At 29.7% G+C, this 20,516-nt stretch overlaps 1 protein-coding gene across 2 annotated transcripts in view; it reads right to left on the reverse strand.

Moving 5' to 3' along the window:
* Nucleotides 1–20,065, reverse strand: part of capu (cappuccino) — a 253,224-nt gene extending 233,159 nt beyond the window's left edge. The window contains exon 1 of one of the 2 annotated variants that reach the window (XM_065501681.1): nucleotides 19,965–20,065. In XM_065501681.1, coding sequence (XP_065357753.1) covers nucleotides 19,965–20,039 — 75 coding nt within the window. In that variant the 5' untranslated portion in view covers nucleotides 20,040–20,065. The remainder of the gene's footprint in view (nucleotides 1–19,964) is intronic. The other variant, XM_065501682.1, reaches the window with a different exon arrangement.
* Between the last annotated feature and the right edge of the window lie 451 nt (nucleotides 20,066–20,516).

The following is a 20,516-nucleotide window of genomic DNA, read 5'->3' on the forward strand; positions in this document are numbered from 1 at the left end:
ATAGTGGTTTCTGAATAATTGACTTATTGTTGGTAATTACACGAAATATCAAGAAAAACAACTTCTTGCTTCCCTACTAATCTTCGTATTGGAATGTTTAGAGGAACTTTTGGAATGGAGAACAAAGGCCTTATGGAATTTCTTCCACGGATGGCATGATAAAATGTGAATAAAATAACGTCTAGGTAGGCCTGCGAAGTGATGGCCTTTTGATTCTGTACCGCTAGGTACATTTGTATATAGGTGTAGTGTGTCGAGAAGAGTAGACTGTGACAAAGAATCTAAAACATAACTCCAGGGAACAATATTTTCATCATTGCAGTCGTATACGCATTTGATTGTGTATTTGTGTGTCTCAATGTCTATGTAAGTAAACGATTTCAAGCCAAATAAATGTAAGAGGTCAATCCAACAAGTTTATTTAATTTACATAAAGTAACAATAGTACCTTATTGAGCCCCCGAGAAATTGTATCCACGAATGGTAGCTTAGCTCAAGAAATATACCTCAGTACACATTGTTCGAAAAACATGCTGCTAAGAATATCAGATAACTCTCTTACACCCCATCTACAACAGGCATGAAATGCTAAACATTAACACTAACCAGAGACGAGAAATTAAGAACGAAAAACAAAAAAATTTAAGTTTCTATCTAAAAAATAAAAAACACATGAGTTCAAAACGAAATATAATTGTATAAGTTCAAATACAAAATAACAAAAAATCAATAAACAATATTTATCGTAAAAGTTCAAAACTCTTTTGTTCTATAAAAAAAAATTTAAAGAAAAAACTTTTCTTTTTGTACAAAAAAAAGTTTTTTTATAATTTTTTAACAAAAAGTTAATACATGTATATGTATATACAGTGAATATTTTAAAAACTCAACATCAACAATTAATTTTATATTCATTTTAGCAAACAAGAAGGCAAAATAAAAATGATTTTACCACATAATACATATGTTGGCAAAATTTTCTAATATTTAACATGAAATTTTTTCAATAAGTGTAGGATTAAGCTTCAAGAGTAAAATATTTTCTAAATGTTCTGCAGTCAAGTTTCGACGGTTTTTCGTCATTATAATGGGTAATGCACTGAATGCCCTTTCTACCGAAACTTGCGTTGCTGGTACAGCCAAAGCTACTTCTGCTATCTTGGATATTACATCGTTTTTAAAACTCTTTGATTTCCAAAATGTCAAAATATTAGTATTAAAAGGCAGTTTTTCTTCATATTGCAAATTTTCTAGGCTTTCTTGGATGGAACTGCAATTATTTCGCCTTGAGAAACTCAGATCAGTTTTTATTTCTAATTTTCTATAACGATCCTCTATATTTTCATTTGGTGACGACACATTTGCTTCAAAACTGCCTTCTTCAAGAATTTTTTCTTTGATTTCCCCACTTAGTTTTAATTTATTATAAATTGTTAGTAGATGAGACTACGAAATAAAAATTGGTTGAATTTGTTGAGCTTTGCTCAATTATCTACTTTTTATTCCTTATTAAAAAAAATTAATTAAAATACTTACAATAGCGGTCTTCTTTTGATCCTCACTAATGTAGTTGGAACCCTTGAAACAAAATCGTTGGTCCATATATATAGCAGCTATAAAGGCCTTATTATCAACTAACACCTCTTTTCGTTTTTTTAAAGCATTCAACAATAATTTTGCAATATAGTTTGAGTTTGACATATCTTCTAATTCAGTTTCACACAAAAGCCATTCTCTGTAAAAATCACCCATTACGAGTTCCTTATATTGTAACAAGGTAGTCGCATCGGCAATTGGCTTGAAACTTTCTTTAAATGTCATAGCAAAATTCCAGTCGACCTCTACTGTAAAGTTGTTGTCGGATTCAATCCAAATTTTAGTTGCTATTAATGATTTTACCATTTCAAAAGTAGAACTCCATCTTGTCGTATTATCTAATACGGGCAGTGGGCTAGCTTTTAATTCCCGCATTTTTTTCTAATAAGTTTAACTTTTTCTCGACAACTGTTTATGTTGTCTTTTAATTGCTTTAAAACATCCCAAGCTGCCAATTGCAATGTATGTGCTGCACAATGTACAACCGACAATGTCTCCGAAATACTTGTTGTCACATTGTCGAATACCTCGTCACTAAAATTTTCTTCGTTTTCAATATCATATTCCGAATATTCTTGCAATAGCTTTGATGTTTTAATAACATTGGCTCCATTATCAGTGGTAACAGAGTAGACCTGGCTTATATTTATGCCGTATTTTTCCAGAATGTCTAAAACTTGCTGTTTTAAAAACTGTGCGTGATGTCGTTCTTTTAGTTCGACCATTCCTACTGTATAAACTATAACTTCAAAATTTTGGTTAATGAATTGAATATTAACGCCCATTATGCTCCTCTCCATTCTACTAGCTATGTCCAGTTTCAAACAAATGTATTTCTTACTTACAGCAGCGCGTATTTCTAGGCGTACCAAATTTGCCATTTCATTTATGCATACTCCAATTGATTTTGAGTTAAATTTTATACCAAAGGTATCTGTCCACGGTTGCAACAAATTTTGAAATGCCTCGTTATTAAAATTGCTAAAGGGCATATTCATTTCTGTAATACTTTTGACAATACATTTCATAAATTCTTCCTTGTCCATTCTTAACTTAACACTTTGGATTTTTCTTTTTTTTGCTGTAGGTGACAAATTATCTTCTTCAGGTGAAATGGCTTGTTTATGTATATTGTTATAATGCCGTTTTATATTACCCATATGAGCTATCAATATTTTAGAGCATAACAAACATTTTCCCATACCACTATTATCTAACTCCACATATGATTCCATATTGTATAATTTGAAACGACCCATTTTGCTTTCAGTATAATTTTTATATACAATTAAATATCTTTTAAATAGGAAAAAATTATTTGAATTAAATTTCGAAGTACAAAAAGGAAACGTTTTTTTATTTTTATTTTTCTCTAGAAAAATTTTTTTAAGAACTTTATTGTTTCTGAACTTCATGGATATTTATTTTGAATTTATATTTTTTATTTTTTTTTTATTCTACATTCAAATTTTATTTTTAAAACCTTGTTGATAAAAAATTTAGTTACAAACCAAAAAAAAAAACGTTTTCCGGTCCTTGACACTAACATGATGTTTCTAAAAAAGAACAATTTTCGGTTAACCGAAAAACCGGTTTTTTAAAAAGTAGTTTTATTTATAAACACTAATCAATTTGTATTCAGAAGAAAATATACTACAGGGAAATGTAATAAAAGATAAACTCACTGTTTATTGTTGGTGTTTTGTTTAAGCTTTGATATTTTTACAAATAAAGCTTGAGTGCCTGTAATTCTCATTCACTCTAGTGTTTTATTTGTATAATATCTTTAGTTTTTCTAAAGCCTTTTGGGAAAAGGTTTACTGATGATCTGGCCTAAGTAACCAGTGAAATGCGCATAGGAACTAGCTTATCCCCCAACAATAAATTTCAGTGAATTTATCAAGAAACATGTAGAAAAATATTTCAAAAAGCTTCAATTTCATCCAAATCCACACACCTACAATATGTAGAATAAAAGTGGCCACATTCTATTAAAAAGGTGGGGCACAGCAGACCAAATCCAAAGACAATAAGGAAGAATTCCAATTTAATCTGAGCAACAATGGATACAAATTTGTTCGTCAGTCTAAAAAAATCGAATCGATCGATTAGCCAAAAATCCCAATCAATCTGTGCTGAAATAATACTGTAAGCACAGAAATACTGGAATTTATAAATAAAAATTCCAGGGAATTAAGAACCCTAGTCCAGAAAATTATCAACTGGATTGAATATTTAGAAATTAGTTTCGGTTCATCATTATTGTATAGTTGAGAAGATTTTCCAAATATTTACCCAAATGTGTGTTCCAAACTTGAAGTAATGTACATAATTTCAGTTGTTTCAAAAGAACTTTTCAGCTTGTTCTGTCTTATTTGAGAAGTTGGTTGGTTGGATATTAAAGCGTTTACGCAAAATTGGCAAAATACCAGCATTATTTTCTCTCTCTAGTTTGTTTGTTTCTGTTGCAAAATAAAGATACAGAAAGTAAGTTTCACATTCTACATACAATAACGACTGACTGCTATGACAATGATGTCGTTGCCACTGGTTCAACTACTTCTACTATTGCTGCTGCTGCTGCTTCTGCTGTGGCTGATGATGGTGATGAACCAAATGCCAGTGGCACCACCTAATGACCTTGTTTTGTTGGCGTCGTTGTTGTTTGGTGAAAAAAGGAGCTACATACTGTCGTAGATATGGGAATAAATTCAGTTTTAAACATTTGTTATCAAAAACGATTATATTTGGCACTTGAAAGGTTGTAGAGAAAAACCAAATGCGTTCTTAAATATTTTTACTTGTTCCATTTCCATCGCAAGCAAACAATAAAAAAAAACGAAGAAAAAGGGAAAACAGACAAATGTCCTGAATGTGGAGCGAGAAATGAAATATAAATAGTCTAATATTTTGTGACATCCGGTTAAGGATTTTAATTTAAACAAAAATATGTTATTGCCGCAGGAAGTACTTCTGTATGTGTGTGTTGGGTAAGCTCTTCTCACAAGACTACTGTTAAATTAATGAACATTTTATTATTGTGTTTATGGGAATACGGCTGTATGTATGTACGAGTATGTTTGTGTGTAAAGGTATTAACAATTACTTGTATTCTTAAAAATATACACACGTTAATATTTAACTGTGTGCATGCTGGCGTACTCAAAAGGTGAACTGTAACTGTAATTGCGAATGTAATTTTTTGTATTTTTATTTTATTATTTGCAATTTCTATTTCAAAAGCAATTCAAACAATTTTAACAGGAGGCGTGAAAGAAATATTTATTATGAAGCAGTTGTTTCTTGACGCTGCTGTTGTTGTTACATGTCTGATGTGATTTTGTAAAGCATTTAAGCCGATATGTCGGTTGTCGGTGTAGTGCAACCTTATGTTTTTCGAATAAAATGTATCACTTGCCAAAGTACATATCGTTAGCTTTGTGAGTAAATGTGACTAGTCCACTTTTTATGAAAATTAGGATCTCAATACAAAATGTTAGAATAAGTAAAAATACACTGATTGCTTAAAAAACGTTTACGATTATTTATTTTCATCTCGCTGTTATGCCGTGCTATGCAAAAGTGCTAAGTTCATTTTGTTGTTTGCAAAAGTGTTAACTCCATTTTTTTCCAAAATTACAGTATAATTATCTCTGTCGAATGTAATAGTGCATTTACCCCTACGCCATAAACATGTTATAAGATGTTTATGGTGATAAACTAGTTTGTGAAACATGTTTATCCGTACAAAACAAAAACAGGTTTGTAACTAGCTTTTGAGATAAACTAGTTACAAACAATGAGTTTTTGCTAATGCAACTCTGGTTTTCAACATTTTTCTGGCAACGCTGGTAACATTTGACATTTGCTCAAAAATATAAAAACAGTTTTCTTTTAAAAAATAGCCAAACTGTAAGAAAAATTTTAAAACATTTATTAAAAAGTGTTTTTTATATACTATGGACAACGAAAATGAAAGGTATGTTTATTAGGGTGGGTCAATTTTTTTGACTACTAAGCGTATAGCAAATTCGTAATCTACCGAAAATTCTATGAACTTTTTCAGAAGAAACCATGGTTCTAAAATCAAAATCGAGCTTCCGGTTTTTTACGAGAAGATTTGGAGCTCAAGACCTCTTTTGCTAGGAGACCTCGGGTATGTTCAATTTTAAAAATAATAATATTTCTTCGTTTGTGTTCCGATTTCAAAAAATTACATATATATAGAATCTTCTGGTCGAGTACTACATATGTTTTATGACTTGTCAAAAATAAACCACTTAACTGCCTAAAATGCAGATGTAAACGGTATACTTTATGAAAGTAGCTTATGATCTTAAACTAGTTTGAAAATTACAAGTGTAAATGCACTATAATTGAAAATAACTGTCACAAGCGCCAATCTTGTTTTTTAGTTTATTCATTTAATTGTATCAGCTTCTGTAAAGTAATTGTATGCAATTCTGAAACGCTCCGTGTAATAGAAAATTTCAAATAATTTCCTGTTTATAATAATCGATAATGTAAAAGAATATTAGTGTATTGAACCTAGGTCACAGCATAATTTAAGATTACTTTTTTATAAAAATCTGTAGTAAGCTAAATAAAAAAAATTGTTCAACTAAAATTTCCCACTAATTCTCAGTGATGTTTTCTTTCAATCACAGAAGAAACTATAGTAGGGTTCCACCCAGGAATTCCCGGGAAGATAGTTATTTTCCAATATCTATAGAACTATAATTGTACTAAGTATAACAGTATTTAACCTTTGTATGAATCATTTTTGAGCTTGAATCTCATGTGTCCTCCAGGGTCTCCTCTTCTTTTGGGTTCCGATCTCAAAAAAACATGCAAAGGCTCTAAGTATACTTTTTTTAGAAATTGAGATTTTAATGCAGTAATGTACAATAAGTAAAAATACATCGATTACAAAGAAAAAAATTGCAGTTATCTCGATTTTTGTTGTTGTTTTGTAGTGATGACATAAAGCGCTTAGTCCAATTTATCACAAGAAAAAGCTCTAAGTCCCTATAAAATGTACAGTTTAACCATTTATGTAAAATTGTTCAATGACATGTATTAAAACAATTAAGTAAATGAGCAAAATCATTTTTCTTTTAATATTTTTCAATAATATATTTTCGGATAAGATATTTATGCTCGTTAAAGTGATTTTTGGAAGCGGGCCTTATATGGGAGCAGTGACTAATTATGGACCGATCGGCATGAAATTAGGTGACCTGATTTCCGTATATATAAAACTTATGTAGACCTAAATTTGTGTAGATACCTATATGAATTAAACATTTATGACCGATAAAGTATTTCGGTAGGATATTTGTTTGGGAAATATTGGACTGATTTCAGCCAGTTTCAATAGGCTTAAACAAGTGTTTGTACCACATTTTATCGAAATATCTTCAAAATTAATCGACTCATAAAGTGAGTCTATCGGTATAAGTTAAGATGGGTTTAGACTAATAGTTTTGGGCGTTATAAACATCTACACAAACGCATTATATTCGTGCCGAATCTTATATATCCTTCACCAAATTGTACTTTAAAATACAAATTTTAAATATTTTTAGGTATACAAAATTTAATTTTTATATTTTCAAAATTTAAAAAATTCCTTTTTTCAATTTTTTTTTCTAAATTGTTTTTTTTTAATTATTTAAAAAATTTTTTTTTTAAGTTTTTTGTTTTTTTTTTTTAAATTTATTAGTGAAAAACAAGTAAGATAGCTATATTCGGCTGTGCCGAATCTAAAGTTAAAAAAGTTGTTTCCAAATTTTGTTTTAAACATTTTTTTGTAGAAAAAGAATTTATTTTAAAAAAAAATTTTTGATGAAAAAAAAACGGGTTAAAAAATATTTTTCCCGATTTTGAGCCACTGTAGGTCTAACTTACTATAGCCTTATCATTAGATACCCATTATTACTTATTTATCATTTTGCTTTTACGCACATAGTAAACATCAATTATCTTATATAGCTTAGGAGATATTCGCATTTTAAAATTAAATTTTCAACATTTTTACCCACTCTACTCAAGTTTTTTGATAATAACGTGTCCAAATAATTACCGATTTTCTCGATTTTTATTCTATTAGACTAACAACAAATATCATAATATTAATAGGAAAGTCGATTTCTTTAGATCCCTTTTACGCTCACATTATACATTCAATTTGGGCAAGAAATATACCATTTTAAAGGGATTTATTCACAGAAGTGTAGAATTTATATTTTATTGAAATGGGTTCAGTTTTTTAGGAGTTATAACCGTTTAGAGATGTTACTAACACATATGCAAAAACGTGTACATGTGAACCTTAAGATAAAATGCAAACAAAGCAATGCGTGTTTGTCCAATTTGTTGTTGTAAATAAATAAGAGAAACAAATAAACAGTATTGATTTCGCTCTGTTTTAAGTGAGAGTTGTTATAGAAAACAAAGAAGAAGACTTTAGTAATTCAAAGTCAATTAAAAAACTACATTTTGAAGGTGTTTTTTGTTTTTGTTTTCTAACTCCCGTATGCATAAACAATTTATTTTTAAATTTATCAAAGGTTTATAAAACAAAATTTCCATTCAAAATTTGTTTTATAAACCTTTGACAAATTTAAAAACTGTATAATTGCAAGATTCTCCAAACTTAGTCTAAATGGCTCATTTATAATTTTGCATAGTTTCGCTGAAATTGTTCGGGATTGGAATAGTGGGCGTGGCCCTATACAAAGTAAATAATTAATTTCGAATATCTGTAGAACTATAATTGTAGAAGTGTTTAAACTTTTAACGAATTAATTTCTTATTACTGTGCGGAGTTTATCTGAATATAGACGGAATTAGATTAGAGGGCCAAACTTTGTCCGCATAGCTCTCTTACCATTTTACAGAGATTGTCTGAAAATGGTCGGGATTGCAGTATTGGTCGTGGCACAATGTAAATAATTAATTTTGAATATCTCGAGAACTATAATTCTAAAAATATTTAAACTCTATATCAATCAATTTATTACCATTCTACGGAGGTTAGCTAAAACGAATTTATTCCTGATCCCTGTACGAAGTTTAGCTAAGCGTGATCGGCGTAGTAGGAATGACCCCTCCCTTATAAAGGAAAGTTAAAGTAAAGCTTGATATGAGTTATTTTTTTACACAAAAGATTTAAAAATGGGTGGGATCAGAACAGTGGAGTGGTATCTCCCATACCAAATTAGTTAGTTATATTTTGCATGTGTTATATTCGTACCATTGTACGTAGTTAGTTTGTATCAGAAATCATTCATATTTTTTTAATTTTACTTGGGTAGGGGTAGCGAAGTGCACCGGGTTATGCTAGTATATATTAAACCGAAAAAGAATTGTTTAAAAATCATGACCGACTTCAAAGTTGTATGAATTTTAATTAAAACAAGTAAGAGTGCTATATTCGGCTGTGCCGAATCTTATATACCCTTCACCAAATTATACTTCAAAATTTTAAATATTTTTAGGTAAACAAAATTTAGTTTTTTTTTCAGTTTTTTAATTTTTTGGAAAAAAAAAATTTTCGATTGTTATTTTAATTTTTTTTTTTTAAATTTAAAATTTTTTTTTTTAAATTTAAAATTTTTTTTAAATTTTAAATTTTTTTTTTTTTAAATTTAAAATTTTTTTTTTTTTTAAATTTTAAAATTTTTTTTTTGTTTTTTAATTTTTTTTTTTTTTAAAAAAAAAATTCGGGTTAAAAATTTTTTCCCGATTTTGACCCATTGTGGGTCTAACTTACTATGGTCTTATATACGTCGTTGCAAATGTCTTTGAAATATCTATTATTAGATATCCATATTGTCTATATTAATGTCTTAGTAATCCAGATATAGGTAAAAAAATAGGTAAAAAATCGAGGTTGTCTTGGTTTTTTACTCATATCTCAGCCATTTGTGGACCGATTTTGCTGATTTTAAATAGCAAAATTCTCGAAAGCATGTCTGACAGAATTATTGAAGATTTGGATCCCGAAGATATCTGGGGTCTTCAGAAAACTGATTTCAACAGACAGACAGACAGACGGACAGACAGACAGACAGACAGACAGACAGACAGACAGACAGACAGACAGACAGACAGACAGACAGACAGACAGACAGACAGACAGACAGACAGACAGACAGACAGACAGACAGACAGACAGACAGACAGACAGACAGACAGACAGACAGACAGACAGACAGACAGACAGACAGACAGACAGACAGACAGACAGACAGACAGACAGACAGACAGACAGACAGACAGACAGACAGACAGACAGACAGACAGACAGACAGACAGACAGACAGACAGACAGACAGACAGACAGACAGACAGACAGACAGACAGACAGACAGACAGACAGACAGACAGACAGACAGACAGACAGACAGACAGACGGACATGGCTTAATCGACTCCGCTATCTATAAGGATCCAGAATATATATACTTTATAGGGTCGGAAATGAAAAATGTAGAAATTACAAACGGAATGACAAACTTATATATACCCTTCTCACGAAGCTGAAGGGTATAAAAAGGTAATTTTTCGTTAGTTTTTGGGAAAAAAAGTATTTTTTTTCTTTTTAAGTTATCTAAAAAATAAAAACCCGCAGATGTTTAAGTTGGAATATACAGAAAATCGTTGCCGTATTTAATAGCTGATATATATGTATGTATAAGCTATGATATGAACTATTATCTATGTTAGCTTCTTTCTGTACCTAGAAAATTCCCGTTAAAAAGTTATTTTTAACGGGAATTTTGTGATAGAAAGGAAATATTGGTACTGTTTTAATAAGTCTTAAATGATTTTTCAACGTAGATTTGCGCTCCCTGTTGTGGGTTCTTTGAACTATTTAAGGATTCAAAAAACATCAATTGTATTAATTTTTGATGCAGAATCGACTGGAGAAATCTGATTTGCAATATATTCATCCGTTTTGGCTCTACAGAAAAATGTGCTCAAAATCCGCGTCTTTAGGTGTGTTGAACTACCACCAAGACTACTTTTGGCTAAAACCTATAAATCTAGCAAGTTAGGGATAAAAGAACAAGTTTGGACATATCTGCACAAATAAAAATATAAATATTTAGTACATTCAACTACAAATATCAAGTCAGACAAATGTCAAATTATGTATGTACAAAATAAGTAGAAGTTAAATGGATTTATGCAATAATTCTTCTCTATAATGCCACCTATTCGTGCTCGTACATTTAGAGTAATGCCTTCCAATAGGCTGGCTGACTCTTAAATTTGAAAAAAAATAAAAAAAAAAAAATTTTGTTGTTGTGTTTATTTAAAAATAAATACAACAAACACACATTCAGACAAACGAATACAATCTGTTTTCGTATCTCACGTAAAATATTAAGGTAATTTGTGGAAATTTGATGTTTATCGTTAAATTGTTTCTATATATTTTTCAACAGCAATTGTTGTACTTAAATATTGTTACTAAATAGCACTTTATTATTGCTACTTATAACTACAGACATACATGATGATGGTAATGGTGGGTGCTACTGATGTTGTTGATGCTTCATATTGTTGCCATTAATGTATTCAAGCCAAATTCTATAGCCCGTTAATACGAATGTACTCCACACTTGTATGGGGCACACGGATGACTTTATAAAGACACTTAAAATTGTTACACATCTGTTTGTTAATGGTTAATACACGCACAAATACGAGAATGAAAGTCATAATAACAATAACAATTTTGTCACCCATAAAAAAGTATTCAATGATTCCGTTGATAAGGAAACATACGAAATGTTTAAATACTTCTGCAAGTGTGATTGAATTTTAACAAATCGTGTTTATTTGTTTTCTTTTAGAATACCTACAAGTGTTTGTTAGATGTATTGAGTCTATACTGATTATTATAATAATGCCAATAAAGTTATGAACAAAGTCAATTTTAAAAGTTCCTTTAAATTAAAGAAAATGCGTTTCAGTTCTATTTACTCCTTAATGTCGAATGTTACCTAAACATAACATCAACTAATCCAAGCTTTAGACAAACATAATTTCGTGAGAAACTTATAACTGAAAACTATATGGTTCTGAGTTAGTAAGAAACCAAGGGGTTATAATCTACATAAATGGGAATTACAATTACATTATTTCCTACCAAGACTACCTTTCGAATATTTTATTATAATAGACCTAGAAACATGAAATTAAGCACAAATAGTTTTGTGAATAAAAATCCATAGGTGGATAGACACACTTGATCATGCACAAGTTATAATTCAGAAATGGGGACTTAATAATAAATTGTACATAGATGTCCCTGAATGAAGGAGAAACCACAGAGGTATAATTAATAGTACTTTTTCTTCTTAGCTAAGCGCACTGGGCTATTATTCGTACCAAGTTTTGTTTAATTTGGCACAGTAACGAAAAATTTTTGAAAATGTAAATTTTTTATACAGTGCCGAACTTAAGTATTGGCACAGGATGCTCATTGTACTTTAAGGTCGATTTAAAGGCCATATTTTTGACATTTTTAATAAAAAAATATATTTATCAGATAGATTGATGAATTTCCTACAAAATACCACCAACTTTATTTCAACAATTTTGCAATATTATTTACTAATAAAAAAAAGACGAAAAATTCCCCAATTCCGTCGAACAAAACTGTTGGCACACTTAACCAGATTCTTCAAATTTTATCAATCTATCCACTTTTTGTTCATAGAAAATGCCATTTTATCTTCTTTTATTTAACAGTTTTCGTTTATAAAACTGTTAATGTCAATTTGTAAAAAATTTGCACAATAATTATCAATTTTGCTGAAAATAGCTAACAAAAAAAAGGAAACAACAGAATCTGAGCGCAAAATCATTTTTCACTTGCACAATCAAGGAAAATCGTATGCTGAGATTTTAGAGATTATGGAAAGGAGCCGTTTTACAATTCGGAGTATCGTGCAACGTTTTAAGGGAGCATCAACAATTAATTGAAAGTGCTAAACATACAAGTCGTCTAGATCCTTAAGTGAGCGTAAATGTAGCCATATAATCAAAAAGGTCAAGTTATGTTCAAAAATATCTTTAGATTAAAGAAGAGTTTGGGAAAGAAGTTCACGCAGCAATAGCCAGAAGAGTGCTCCAAAAGACAAACTATAGTTGTCGTATTGCTAGACATAAACCATTTATTTCATCTGTGAACCAAAAGAAGCGTTTAGAATATGCCGTTTAGGAATTTACGTAAGCCACATGATTTTTAGCACCAAGTGCTACTCTCTGATGAAAGCAAAATTAATAATTTTCGCTCTGATGGCCGTCAAACGGTATGGAGAAAACCCAATAAAGAGCTGGAAAAACAAAAGATTGCTTCAACAGTAAAACATGGTGCTGGAGAGGTAATTGTGTGGGGTTGTATGCCCGCTGCAGTGGTTGGAGAGCTGGTGTTCATTGACGAAATAATGGACAAAGTGAAATATATGGAAACACCTCAGAAAAAGTGCAGAAATGTTAATTTTACCATTTTCTTTCACTTTTCAAAATGACAATGACCCCAAAAATTCGGCCTATACTGGACATATGTGGCTTTCATACAATATTTCGCATGACCTACCACACCCTCCACAATCTCCGGATCTCAACCCAATGGAGCATCTGTGGGAAGAGCTAGATAAGCGAGTGAAAAAGGAATTAGTTGAAGAATGTCAAAGTATTGGGTCAGATATCACAAACAAGTTGGTGGATTCATGCCTAAGCTACTCGAGGCAGTTATAAAGCAAAAATCACTTGCAACTATATACTAAATTTTGCAATGTTGCTTCCTAAATCAAATGTTTTTTTTAGCTTTTAATGAAGTGTGCCAATAATTTTGTTCATTGAAATGAAGTATTTTTTATGTTGTTTTGTTATTAATAAATAGTGGTATTTAATTGTTGAAATGAATTTGGTTATATTTTATAGGAAATTCAACAGTCTATCCGGTAAATATATTTTTTTATTAAAAATCTCTACAATACTGCCTCTAAATAAACCTTAAAGTACAATGAGCATCCTGTGCCAATACTTAAGTTCGGCACTGTATTAAGTGAACGTAGTATATGTGAATCATATTGAGTATACTTGTTACGATTGGTGAATATTATTCATACGCTACATAGTTCACGGAACTGTAACTGAGAAAAAAACATTTGCTATTAATTTATCAACGGTTTAACAATATTTAAAAAACATTATTTATCTGTGGATAGATCATAAACTGCGTTATGGCAAGAGAGGTATATATTAGGGTATTCATTAGAGTGACAGCCGATTTTTTTTTTTTAGATTTCAAAGAGTGCCGGGTGGAATATTGTGACACTAGGCCTAAATGTTAAGTGCTGAAAATTTGAGCCAAATCGGGCAACGATTTCTGGACGCGCATCGAGGTCAAAGTTCAGATATATGCAAAATTTTACTGTTAATATGGAATAAATAGGTGAAACTCGTTAACTTTCTGCATTTTTTTCTAGAAATATGTAGATTTATTTATATTAATGAATATTACATTAAAAAATAAGTTTTGGAAATTAACCCTGTATCTCCTTTGGTTCAAAATGACCCAAAAACTGTATTATCGCCAAAATTAGAGAAAAATGCAAATTTTTCAGTTTTTGAAAAAATTTTGCTACTAAATAAATACTTTTGCAAATTGAATGCAAAAGAATCGAAATATGTACGTAATTATCGTTGTAAGGAGATATAAATGACAAAATTTGATTAAAAAATGTTAAAGTTATTACAAATTCGCCAGACCATTAACGTGTTTCAGTCCACTTGAACAAAAAATTTAGAAAAAAAATTAAGAAATTTCGAGAAAAATTAAAATAAAAGCTCATTTCTACTTAATATATGTCCATATGTACTTGTATATGAGTTTTTGTCTTCGTAGGATACCGTTAACCTATTCGCAGGTATGGCCAAAAAAAAAAAATTTTTTTAACGGCTGCTTCAAAACTCCATTTTCAAATTTTTAAAAATTTTGTTAAACAAATTTCAGATTTTTTCGATCATCACATTGGGGTTTATTGAGATCAAAATAGGGAATAAAAATATGAAAAAATTATGTCAATACCTCTTACAGTTTTTCCGTACCTGCGATTTAAATTTTGCGTTTTTCAAGAAAAAATAATTTTTTGTCCATATTTAGGCGAATGAGTCCAATTTCCTTACTGTTATAAATTTTAAGTAAAACTTATTCATAGTATTATAACCCTGGTAATTTTAAATATGGTCTGAAAGTTTTACTAAAATCGGAAAACGTTAACCTTTAAATCGTGAAGGTCAAAGGTCAAATTTTTCAATATTTGGAATTTCTAATGAAAAGATAGCGAAATGTTATATATTTTTGGGCCGATTTTAATGTAACTTAAGGAAAATATAACATAAAGTCAAGAATTTAAAATAAAGGCACAAAAATGGAAATTAACCCTTAGCAGCACTTGGGGTCCAAATTACCCTCAACTTTTAAAATCACGCAAAACACAACCATTTTGACCCCAAGTCCTCTTAAAGGTTAAAATTAATTTTTGCACTGTTGTTGTAAATGCTAGACCCCAATATATATTTTCCTCAAGTTTCATGAAAATCGGCCCAAAAATATATAACATTTCGCTATCTTTTCATTAGAAATTCCAAATATTGAAAAATTTGACCTTTGACCTTCACGATTTAAAGGTTAACGTTTTCCGATTTTAGTAAAACTTTCAGACCATATTTAAAATTACCAGGGTTATAATACTATGAATAAGTTTTACTTAAAATTTATAACAGTAAGGAAATTGGACTCATTCGCCTAAATATGGACAAAAAATTATTTTTTCTTGAAAAACGCAAAATTTAAATCGCAGGTACGGAAAAACTGTAAGAGGTATTGACATAATTTTTTCATATTTTTATTCCCTATTTTGATCTCAATAAACCCCAATGTGATGATCGAAAAAATCTGAAATTTGTTTAACAAAATTTTTAAAAATTTGAAAATGGAGTTTTGAAGCAGCCGTTAAAAAAATTTTTTTTTTTTGGCCATACCTGCGAATAGGTTAACGGTATCCTACGAAGACAAAAACTCATATACAAGTACATATGGACATATATTAAGTAGAAATGAGCTTTTATTTTAATTTTTCTCGAAATTTCTTAATTTTTTTTCTAAATTTTTTGTTCAAGTGGACTGAAACACGTTAATGGTCTGGCGAATTTGTAATAACTTTAACATTTTTTAATCAAATTTTGTCATTTATATCTCATTACAACGATAATTACGTACATATTTCGATTCTTTTGCATTCAATTGCAAAAGTATTTATTTAGTAGCAAAATTTTTTCAAAAACTGAAAAATTTGCATTTTTCTCTAATTTTGGCGATAATACAGTTTTTTGGTCATTTTGAACCAAAGGCGATACAGGGTTAATTTCCAAAACTTATTTTTTAATGTAATATTCATTAATATAAATAAATCTACATATTTCTAGAAAAAAATGCAGAAAGTTAACGAGTTTCACCTATTTATTCCATATTAACAGTAAAATTTTGCATATATCTGAACTTTGACCTCGATGCGCGTCCAGAAATCGTTGCCCGATTTGGCTCAAATTTTCAGCACTTAACATTTAGGCCTAGTGTCACAATATTCCACCCGGCACTCTTCAAAATTTTAACAAAAATTTTTTTCCATACAACTGATTGTCACTCTAGTATTCATTCGACTAATGATCGATCGATTAATCAAATAATTTCTTACGAATAATTATTCGAACAATTTAAAAATGGCCATTTTAGAATAACGAATAATTCGAATAATTTTATGTAGAATAATCGAATAAAACGAATAAATGTTAATATATATTTAAATTTATTAAATTGCTTAAAATTGTTCATAATTTCAAATTTAAATAAGTAATAATGTCTCACAAAAATTTTATTGTTTCTGAAATTCGACAAATAACTAAAGACAAAGGGACTTTCGATCACTGTAGATGAGTGTTCCGATAGCTCCTTCTATAAATATATAAATATTACTGCAAGAAGTTACAATACTAAAAACAAAACTTTCCAAATTTTTAACTTAGGAATTGAACCAATGAAAATAAAAGGTACGGAATAAAATATTTAATATTTAGCTGGCGAAATATTAGAAGAATCGCAATTAATAATCAAAATTTTAACTTATATTAAAGTGGAGTTGAATGTGATGGAGAATGTGATTTTGAAACGGTCGTCGAAAGGGATATTGTGGATGGCATTTTTAATGACTACAATGAAATAGAAAATGATTACATCAATTGTTTTGTAGATTGTTCGGGAGTTAATCTGATCAGAATGTTTCTGTTGAAAATTTAATGATGGACTTTGTTTTCGAATGTTTTTTAACATTATCAATACTTGAATTTTTAACTTTAACGTTATTTTTTGTTTTTCTTTAACAATAAAATATTAAAAAAAACCAACATAAAAACTTCATTTAAGTTTTTAAAAAAATTTATATTATTCGAATAATTCGATTAATTTTGAACGTGTGATCGAGTTTTTCGAACAAGTTAAAATCTTTTATTCGAATTATTCGTTTTATTCGAACAAGAGGAAAATCGAATAATTCGAATACCCTACTAAATATCTTCACCTGAAATGCAAAAGGGCGTAACAACCGAAAAATTACAAATTTAGTTTTTAATGGATATTGGCACAGCGCATCAAGACTAACTTCACAAATTTTTAGCTTTCTATTTTTAAAAATAACGACTTTATCGAAGAAGAAAATCATATTTGTAACCACAACACTTTAAATTTTATTATGTTTTTTGTATCTCGTGGACAATTTAAAAAAGTGTTGATAGGCCCTTTTGCATTTTAGGTGACAATATGTGATTGGTTACAAATAAGCTTAAATGTGTAGATTTTTAACTTGATAGCAGTTTTGACTAACTAATCGATACATACAGCTACTGATAATTTGTTTTTAATTAACATATTGTACAAATTCTTAATTTGGAATTTTATATCTTTTATAAGGTACTTAGGAAACTGCTGTGTATTTGGAATTTTTTTTGGTGTGAATTTTGTATATATGGGAAGGGGAATTTTATGTCAAGTGAACCAATTTTTGAAAATCGATATCTTCCGTTCGGGTTTGAAATTTGCACCAAGAAATTGATCTTATTGGATAATATTTCAGACACAATTTTTAACATTATCGGTCAAGAATCGGTAGAGGGGGTCAAAATTTGACATTTTGGCCTTATCCAAGTAACTTATTACCTATTGTTCTTAGGAAAATATGAAAAAAAAATTAAAAAAAAAATTAAATTTTTTTCCAAAATCAAAAGCTCCTAAAGGAATAGACCTAAGCTTTCATATGAGCAAAAAAAAAAAACAAAAGAAGGGTCCATTTTGAAAAAAAAAAATGTTTTCGATTTTGCAAAAAAATTAAAAAATTGTACTATATGTTTTGAGTTACAAAACATTTATTTTGATAGATATCCTACTCTCATCCCACTGAAGCTACGTTTCCGCATACACCGTAATCGGCACCGAAAACGAAATTCCATACATTTGCACCGAAAAAAAGTTCTGAAACGAACCGCCGATTACGGTGTATGCGGAAACGTAGCTTAAGAGACCAAAAACTCAAAGCTTTCTTTTGAGTTTTAGATATTGGAAAATATTTTTTTTTTTTTTATTTTTTAAAATGTTTTACCGACACCTTGAAGACATGCCTTCATTAACTATTTGGGACACATTTTGCTAAGAACAATAGGTAATAAGTTGGTGCAAATTTCATCAGAAATCGACTTCAAAAGTTGGTTCACTTGATATGAAATCCTCCATAACCTATGTATGTATTAGAGTGCTCCAAAAAAATTAAATTGCGAATTTTGACCGTCCCCCCCTCTAGAATTGTTCTATGTATTGTAGAAACACATTGTGTAAAATATTAGGATGATAGGATAACGTTAACTGGTGGCGCAACGACGCTGAAGTTTTGAGGTGCATTTACAAGGGGAAAATATGCAATTTTTTCAGTTTTTGTAAAAATTTTGCCATTAAATAATGACTTTTACAATTTAATTTAAAAGAATCGAAATGTGTACAACATAATAGGGAATAAAAATGTGAAAAAAGTATGTCAATACCTCCTATAGTTTTTCCGTACCTGCGATATAAATTTTGCGATTTTCGAGAAAAACTAATTTTTTGGCCATATTTTGGGGAATGACCAAAATTTCCTTACTGTAATGATTTTTAAGTAAAAGCTATTCAGAATAATATAGTCCAGGTAATTTTAAATATAGTCTGAAAGTTTTACTAAAATCGGAAAACTTTAACCCTTAAATCGTGAAGGTCAAAGGTAAATTTTTTCAATATTTGGAATTTCTCATGGAAAAATAGCGAAATGTTATATATTTTTGGGCCGATTTTCATGAAACTTAAGAAAAATATAAAATGAAGTCTAGTATTCACAATAACAGTACAAAAATGGAAATTAACCCTTAATAGCACTTTTATATCTTATTATAACGACAATTACGTACACATTTCGATTCTTTTAAATTAAATTGTAAAAGTCATTATTTAATGGCAACATTTTTACAAAAACTGAAAAAATTGCATATTTTCCCCTTGTAAATGCACCTCAAAACTTCAGCGTCGTTGCGCCACCAGTTAACGTTATCCTATCATCCTAATATTTTACACAACGTGTTTCTACAATACATAGAACAATTCTAGAGGGGGGGCGGCCTGTACGTAGAAAGTTTTTTTCGTCCATACAATCCTGGAGCACTCTAGTATGTATATCAGAACTAGAGTGCTCCAAAAAATTGAAATGCGAACTTTGATTGGCCACCTTTGAATTGTTCTATGTATTGTAGAAACACGTTCTGTAACACATTATGATAATATGTTAATGTAAACTGTTGGTACAACTGCTCTGAAGTTTGGAAATGCAAAATTGCTGCAACTAAATAATTTATTCTTAATTTTAATGTACAATAGTTTAAAACAATTTTGAAGTTATTCGCCAGGCGATTAACGTGTCTCAGTCTCTCATGAAAAGTTGTTGAAAAACACACAGGACTCTTTGTTGGCGCATCGACGATACGAATGATTGACATATCGTCACTGCGCCAAAAGCTCTCAAAATTGTGTTGATCATCCTTCTACATATATACATATTACTTGAATTTTCAAACAAATATCTAGCTCATTTTGTAGGTTCAGTGGCGATATATGTATTTTGTTTTTTGTTGCATTACTCTTTTGAACTTTATGAGATTATATGCAAATTTGGGTTGTATTTTAAGAATATAAATTACATACATACGTACCACATAGTTTTCTGTATAAGAAGTTGTCCTTGTTGTTATGTATTGATTGAAATAGTCTAAAAATGAATATTTCATTGCCAATAAGATGATGTCGCGCACTTTTAAAATTACATAGAGGATTACTTGTAATAGTTTTATGACAAGGATTCGTGGGCTTTTGTTAATATTATTTTTAATTTCGTAATTCATTGTTGATAAATTTGAAAATATTTTGTGTGTTGAAATTTATTATTTACGTACGTACAAATTTGTGTTGATTAAAAAATAAAGGAGTTTATTTGATATTTACTCATGATAGAACAACTTCGAGGTAGAGTTATTAAAAGGTACGTTGTGAACTGCATATTTACTGCAATGCAATAATGTAATAAAATGATGTTATGAATACAATTTTGGTGTATTGTGGTTCCAGTATATAGTACAAATATGGTCCAAATTTAAAATTCTATGGAGAAGTTTTTTTTGTAAAATTGTGAATTTAGACGTTTATCCACATAATTTATAATTACTCAAGAACTGTTAGTCCGATATTATTAACATATACTTAGAACA

This window comes from Calliphora vicina, chromosome 2 (genome assembly GCF_958450345.1).
Source record: "Calliphora vicina chromosome 2, idCalVici1.1, whole genome shotgun sequence".
Classification (NCBI taxonomy): Eukaryota; Metazoa; Arthropoda; class Insecta; order Diptera; family Calliphoridae; genus Calliphora; species Calliphora vicina.